The 7,892-nt window shown below is 44.5% G+C and overlaps 2 protein-coding genes across 2 annotated transcripts in view; one reads left to right on the forward strand and one right to left on the reverse strand.

Moving 5' to 3' along the window:
- Positions 1-2,089: 2,089 nt before the first annotated feature.
- Positions 2,090-5,058, forward strand: gpr3 (G protein-coupled receptor 3). Its single transcript, XM_014005679.1, has 2 exons — positions 2,090-2,324; positions 2,962-5,058. The coding sequence occupies exon 2, from the start codon at positions 2,990-2,992 to the stop codon at positions 3,980-3,982; it is 993 nt and encodes a 330-aa protein (XP_013861133.1). The 5' UTR covers positions 2,090-2,324; positions 2,962-2,989; the 3' UTR covers positions 3,983-5,058.
- An 84-nt stretch (positions 5,059-5,142) lies between these two features.
- wasf2 (WASP family member 2) overlaps positions 5,143-7,892 on the reverse strand; it is a 9,535-nt gene continuing 6,785 nt past the window's right edge. Inside the window, exons 9-10 of the mRNA XM_014005678.1 lie at positions 7,536-7,892; positions 5,143-5,952 (exon numbers count right to left, since the gene is read on the reverse strand). Coding sequence (XP_013861132.1) covers positions 5,795-5,952; positions 7,536-7,892 — 515 coding nt within the window. The 3' untranslated portion in view covers positions 5,143-5,794. The remainder of the gene's footprint in view (positions 5,953-7,535) is intronic.

Genomic DNA, 7,892 nt, shown 5'->3' on the forward strand with positions numbered 1-7,892 from the left:
TGGTTACCAATGCTGTCTTTGTAAAATATGATAACTGTTCTGTCATCTTTTGGTCTATCCACCCCAGGATTTTTATTGGCCCCTACATGAGACCCCCCCAGTTAAACCATTTCGGGAGGCACCACTGCTCCTCGTTGATTTTTGTGCATCTAAATCAATAAAATCAATAAAATGATTCTGCTCCCATCAGGTCGTTAAATATTTAACCTGTAAGCTTTCTTTTTGTAGATTACAAATTAAAAAATCTGATCCAATCACAAGAAATATATGTTTAAATAAAACTGGATTATTTTTGTCCCTTTTTGCAGAAACATGCAGAACAAAAAAGTCCTCTGAACTTATTGAACCTTAAAACAAAAGGACTGATTAGTCCAGCATAACGACACCCGCTGCTGAATGAACTCAACCATCACAGCCTCTTTAGTTTTCCTTCTTTCAGTCTGTTTTAATGTCAGTAGAAGGGAGGATTTCAATTGTGCTGAAATCAGAGCTCGTGCAGACAAGGATGCTGCAGTTTTCCCCTCTAATGATAAATTCTGCTTTATGAAGACGAAGCGAACAGAAACACACCAGCTCCTGAATGTTTCTGCATTTTTAGCTGCTCGATGGCAGGCGCCATTTCTGAAGGTTACAAGTGGCTCCTCTCTATGGCGTCGGTGGTATTTAACCACAGGAAGCGTTGCCCATATAAGGCTTGAGCAGGATGAGAATCCCCCTCCGCGCGCTCATGGACCACGAGACCAGGATCCACGTAGACGGCAGCTGGACAGCAACCCACGCTCGCTGTGGAACCAGAGGGGATGCCGCGAAGTCCCCGCGAGCTGTGAGGCTGTCAGAAGAACCAAAGGAAGAAACGCAAAAATCTGCTCCTTTTGTCACGTGCAGGAAATCCTCTATTCAAAGCAGATCGATTTATTTCTGATTGTTTGACATTTAATGTACTGAAATCCTAAGAGTCTTCTTGACAAAAACAACGTTATTTACCTTTATAAAATTCAACTAAATGCGAATCAGAACAAAAACTCATTTTGACCAAATAAATCTTTCTCTGTCGTTGTTTTTTAATTCATTTAAGTTCGTTTGAGTTCATATTTCATTCTTATTTACTTCAAATGTTATTAAAGCTTGTGTAACTAAGCTAAAATCTGGGTCAGGAACATGTGAGGATGAGACTTGTTATGTAATGCTTATTTCACACATTTGTTTAACACTTAAAAATTTGCAAATTTCTCATTTCCTTTGTTAATATTAAAGGGATAGCTTTCTGTGAAGGCCGCCGCCTTTCATGTCTAAGTTTTCAGATCAGATCTGGTGGAAATATGTGTTGTGATGACTCATCTGCCATCACTCAGCTCATTATGTGTGCAAGTGACTGAGTTACAGCTGTTTATGTGCTGGCTAATGATGATTAGCTGTGGCGGCCATCTTTAATTGGATTGACACCAAAAGTTTAACAGTTTCAGATGTTCTTGCAATGATCAACTTCTGAAAGTTTCATWAAAATCCGTCCRGTGGCTCATGAGATATTTTGCTRACGAACTGGGTTGAGTCATCGTTRTGCGTTTCAGCACCGCGGACAGCGCCAGTCTGTCCCAACATCCTGTTTTGTCCTTCCTTTCCAGCACTTTTACCCTGTTCAATTCCCTGTCCCTTATCCTGTCCAACACACTCTCCACCATGTKCTTATGTCCAACACACTGTCCATTACTCTCTTTAACTTGTCCAACACGTGACCATCATCCTGTCATTAGTTCCAAACCCTGTCCATCAATTTGTCCAACACCCAACAGACCGATTCATTCACACAAAGGCCATGGATTTACTGATGAGAGTGCGTTTAACAGGTGGTGGTGGTGGCAGAAGGAGGGCGGCGGGGGGGTGGGGGGGAGTCGTCATTTACAAGAAACCCGTGCTGGAGGGAACCGCAGTGGGCGGAGCCACGAGGATGCCGCATTTTTCTGAATGAAATTACTCCAYATCCACCTCATCCCCCTCCCTCTGCTCGCGCTGCATCCCGAAAGACGGCCGCTGATTGGTCGAGCCCCTAGGCCCTGACGTCAGACGGGCTATCTTTGTGGGTGAGTCTCGCGCCGGAGCATCCATTCTGCCGCTCGCGAGCGCTCCGGGGAGACGGAAGGGACGGAGAGAAAAAAGGACGACGGAGATGCGATCCACGCCAGGCGGGATTTTGGCTCAAGCTTGATGAGGACCAGAGGACCGGGTCTGGATCTTTGTAAACCCGCAACTGCAGCAGCTTCTTCTCAGCCCTGTTAGCGGATCAGAGAAGAGAACCGCCGGACTCCTGCAGAGGACGTGTTGAAAAGGTGAGCCTTTAAATGATTTATTGCCTGGCTAATAACATGTTCCTCTGTGGTGCAGAGGACCAGTAATTCTTATACAACAGAGGGGTTTTACCAAAAGGACGTGGGAAATACCTCCTCCTCCTCCTCCTTCATCTGTGAGACTGAAAGGATGGAAGATGACACCTGGAACCGCCTGTTCTTTTTAAAATGTATTAACGGACAAATAATGAATTATTTATAAAGCACTACTGTTATAATGTGCTATTTTGCTCCATTTATATTTTTACTTTGCATCCTGTTAAAAGTGGAATTATTTCCCGTAATTGCAATCCACTTCCCATCTTAAAAAAATGTCGTGTTGACAAAACCTCTTGTCTTTTCACGAATAAAAACTCAGATTTTTCCAGACTAAAATGATTCAGAAGTGGGACACAACACTCCAATTTAATCAAATTCGAGAGGATATAAAGTCTGGATTTACAGTGATTTGTTGCCTTTTAAAAGTGCAGGAATTTTCTGCTGGATTGAGCACGACTTCAGAGGCATCACTAAGAGGGGGGCCAGTGAGGACAATGCCCACCTTTAAACTTGCTGTACTCAATTATTGGATAAAATGAAGTAATGACTCATGACATCACCTTTCTCTTTCATTTCTTAGGTTTTACTGGTGCTACTGTGAACAAACCATGACCCTGAATGCCTCAGACCTGGGCTGGGAGGAGTCCTCCGGTCTGGACCCTCTCTTTCCACTGGATCAACAGGAAAGCTTGTCCCCCCCTAAAGTCCTGCCTCTCACCGTTTGGGGCGTGGCCCTGTGTGTTTCGGGAACTCTCATCGCCGCCGAGAACGCCGTTGTCATCACCACCATCTTGGCCACGCCGTCTCTTCGGGCGCCGGTCTTCTTGCTGCTCGCCAGCCTCGGGCTGGCCGACCTCCTGGCGGGCGTGGCGCTCATCCTGCACTTCCTCTTCAGCTTCTGCGTGGAGCCCAGCGACCGGTCGGAGCTGCTGACCTCGGGACTGCTGGTGACCTCTCTGACCGCCTCGCTCTGCAGCCTCATGGGCGTCGCCCTGGACAGGTACCTGTCTCTGAGCCACGCCCTCACCTACGGCTCGGGCCAATCGCGTCGCCGCGCCGCCTCCCTCCTGCTGCTCGTCTGGGCGGCGGCCTGCGTCATCGGCGCGGGACCGGCGATGGGGTGGCACTGCCTCGAGGAGCCGAACTCCTGTTCTGTAGCACGACCTTTGACCCGGACATATCTATCACTGCTTTGTGGGGGGTTTCTTATTATAGTCATGATAACCTTGCAACTGTACGCTGGGATCTGTCGCGTGGCAAGGCGACACGCCCACGCCATCGCCACCCAGAGGCACTTCCTTCCCACCAGCAACCAATATGCAAGCAAACACGGCAGCGGAAAGGGTTTCTCYCGGTTGATCGTGGTCCTGAGCGTGTTTGTGGGCTGCTGGATGCCTTTCTCCCTCTGGGGGCTGTTGGGCGACGCGTCCAGCCCGCCTCTGTACACCTATGCCACCCTGGTGCCAGCTGCAGGCAGCTCCCTGCTCAACCCCATCCTCTACAGCCTGAGAAACAAAGACATTCGCAAGGTGCTCCTCCACGCCTGCTGCCCTCACAGATGCTCACGCAGCACGCACACTCACCACCCCGTCGACGTGTAGACCGCCTTAACGCCCCTGCCGTGGAGGCAACACACAATCCATGCCAAACATATCACTGTTTATGTGCCAAAAGACACGCACCCTCCCACACACAAGCAGCATTTTTCAGAGATTAAGTCCTCCAAAAGCAGAATGTACTGAACTGTCCTTGCTGCCCGCCAAGTTGGGACTAAACGTACTGTCCGGTGTTTACATCGTGCCTCAGTCGACTGTAGCTCCGATGGATCCCTTACAATGAAAGCAATCACAGCGATGCTACAGGTTTGGATTAACGAGCACTTTAAGGGGAGAAGCACTGGGTTTTAAATCGAAGGCCTAACAGATGTGATCCAAAGCCCAGTTTYATTTACTTGAATTTCCGGAGAACAAAAATGTTGTAAATCTGTGGGAATATATTTTGCACATGCTGATAAAAGCACTTTGAAAAAGTACTGACCATATGTTATTTCATTCTTTTTCTTTTTTGGGCTGCACAACATTTTTGAAATGGATGAATATTTTATACTGATGAATAATAAATGAGCTCTTTTTTTACACCGTATGATGTCAAGACTGTTCTCTTCACTGCTGCCGAGGCTTTTAGTGCGTTTGTCTTCTCTCACTTTTTAGACCACTCTAAATTATTTGGCGTGTATTAAAAATACCCAGCAGATTGAGGGAGAAAAATATCACAACATCGTGGGGATTCAGGGATTACGTAAGATGTTTCTCTCACTCTGAACTTCAAACTCCCCCAACACTTATCAGCTCTGTAAAGGAAAAAAAAGTGTCCACCACTCATGTAAACAGGATGAGTCATGGACTTCAAAACACGTTATTTCATGCATTTTAGCAGAAAAATCTATCCCCACATTCTCAAAGAACTTTAAACCATTTCAGTTTCGCATAATATTTATTGAAATAAATCATTAGGAAACCTAAAAAAAAAGAAAAAAAATTGGCTAAGCATGCTGTGATTGTGCTGTAAAACTGGCAGATAAAAGGCACTTAATTTATCAAATGAAGCAGTTATTTTACTCAGGACCAGTAATAATAAGGCACAGGCACTGAAAAGCAGTAGAAAAAGGCACATGAGGCAACAGAATTCCTCGTTTTTCATTACTGAAGAAAGCAAAACAACCTCCTTCATCCCCACATATACACATAAAAACAAATTTGGGAAAAATCACAACATGGCTAAAATATATTAGAAAATATTTAGAATTAAGGGAAAATGTTTGCATAAGTTCAGCATCGTGGCATTCTTGAACATTTTTGGTGTCAGATTTAAATCAGCACCTCTTCTATTATAATGAATCATTAATTTAACAGCTTATTAATGAGCTATGACAAATAATTTGTTCCTATGGGCACCACAACAAGTTAAGAAAAGAAAAGACAAACTAGAGGACCTCAGAACAAGTGATATAATTAACTTTGGTAATTACAATTAAAATGTAAACTTTGAATTGATTACATAATCTTTTAGTTTGGCCTAAAGCGCGACACCTTCTGATCCCAGGCACTAAAACAAAGATGGAGTCGATGTGTTGAAGCAGATGCTCGATAGATAAAAAGGCACCACATCACATATAATACTGTTAGATCAACAGCTGTGTGTTGCCCAGAAAAGTGAAGGTAAACAAGAAGCAGACACTCATTCTTTGGACCTTTGCACCCGATGAGTAAGTTTGAATAAATGGAAATAAACTGGTCGAGGAATGTGATCTCAAAACACTACAATACTCTTCGTACTACCTGTGCTTTGTAACGCGCAGATGTTGATAAAGACTAAGGGAGGATGGTAGTAGTGACGATGAAAACAGAGGGCGATCACTCGGACCAGTCGTCGTCGTCAAACTCCGAGGAGTCGTCCTCGCTGTCGCTGCACTCCACGGCGATACGACGAGACAAGATGGCGGCCACGTCGTTGCCAAAGTGATCGCTCTTCTCCTGCTCCCGTTGTGCTTCCACCTTACGCAGGTTGAAACCTGAGAGAGAGGTTGGTTATTAGACGGAGCGTGCAGCAGAAATTACACACTTTATAAGAAAAATCTGAAGGTGTTCTTAGCCAATTAATTAATTAATAAAATTAATGAATACCTACATGTATACAAAAACTGTCATTACAAGCAATAGTTAGGTCTTTATCATTTTAAGTGTCCTTGTTATATTTTAAAATAAAAACATCTACTAATTTAGTTAGGATGAATAATATTAAAGTTACTACAATAGGGACCCTGCAGAGTGTGGAAGTAGATTTGGAAGTTCAAAATAAATCAAASAATAACTTTGGTTAAAGTGACCTTCAGGTGCATAAAAGTAAAAACTAATCCATCCTGTTTGAAATCTTGTTGGCTCTGGCAGTATGAAAGTTCAAATCAGATCACAGAGGTCCAGTCACATTCCCTTCACTGCTTTATCCAGCTCCCACCCTCTGGGAGACATTATAAAGTTCCCCTGGCCAAGAAAAACTTTTGTAAAAACTCATTTGTCCCTTCTACTATAAATATATATAAAACCCTAATAAACAAGGCTGAATGGTTACATTATTCCCTTTTAAGGACTGTTTTACCTTGGTTGTTTTGTATAAATATGGGTTTTATTAATACTTGTTGTGTCCTTGCTTGTCTGTTTTCTCTTCTCTTGAATGTGTGTGTTTTAACATGGAGCACTGGGAAGAATTTCTGTCACCATTGGGACAGACAATAAAGTTTATCTATAAGACTTCAACGCAAAGACATGGGAGAAGATGAGACAGGATGGATTATTACCATAATTCAGAGAGTTGCTGTCATTGCACTTATTGCATTAGCTAAGCTAACGTTAACATAAATGATAGCTCTGCTTCCAAAAGACACTGTTTTCTTCTGAAAAGGAAACTAACAAAACCTATAAGACAGTTGGCTACAGCACAAAAATAAGATCTGAGGCTTCAACCTGACAAACAAGCTGACTTTCTGAAACACACCCATCTGGAGAGGACATCATCAAGATTCCAGCATGTTAGCAGTYYAGGTGTTTATGTTTTTACTGCCGCTGTGCTGCCATGGAATAATCAATTCTGCATTTCACTTTCTTTGGTTKATTTTTRGTAARATGTAAYMAACTATTATGTCTTGGTTTTTTTCCCCTCTTTGACTAACTGTCCTTCCGCTCCACTGTTATTATTGCTCGTTGAGGTGCCCACTGCAGCTTCTTCTGTGGTTTGTAGGCCGGCACCTCTTCATTAGTAAACAAAGCAACYACAGACAACAGAAGTGATGCAGCTACAAATTAACATGTACATGGGTAAATAATATAAATCGTTGATAATAAAATTCTGTGTCGACTAGTTTTTTATAATTGACATAATATGCATAACTAACACTGGACCCTGCTGTCAAGTGGGGCTTGTTGGTGTCAGTCTTCMTCTGAGACCATGAGCCACGGCTCATTAGACTAAAGTGTTTTGATCAGTCTTTATTTGCATCCCATGCATTAACTCAAACAGCATAATTAAACACGATTAGCTCAATGGATCGTCCCTGCAGTGTGAAAGGAGGACGTCTGTATTTATATTTTGGAGTCTTACCTTGCCGAATGGCCTGCAGGAGGTCACTGCGACCATCGCTGGGTGGAGCTGGTTGAGGTTTGGGAGCAGAGCTGGGTGCCACTCCACCACTGGGGGGAGGAGGTGGGGCGCTGGGATTGTCAAAAGAAGGAGGAGGTGGTGGCCCTGGGGGCGGAGGAGGTGGAGGAGGCGGCGGCGGCCCGCCACCCGAAGCGATGGGAGGCGGCGGGGGGACGGCTGCAGACATATCGGGTGGAGGAGGGGGAGCAGGGGGAGAGGGATATGACATGCCAGAGGAAGGAGGCGGTGGAGGCGGCGGGGCACCAAAGCTAGGTGGAGGTGGGGGCTCCCCGAAACCGGAGGGTGGTGGAGGGGGAG

This window comes from Austrofundulus limnaeus, unplaced genomic scaffold, assembly GCF_001266775.1.
Source record: "Austrofundulus limnaeus strain Quisiro unplaced genomic scaffold, Austrofundulus_limnaeus-1.0 Scaffold32, whole genome shotgun sequence".
NCBI classification, from domain to species: domain Eukaryota; kingdom Metazoa; phylum Chordata; class Actinopteri; order Cyprinodontiformes; family Rivulidae; genus Austrofundulus; species Austrofundulus limnaeus.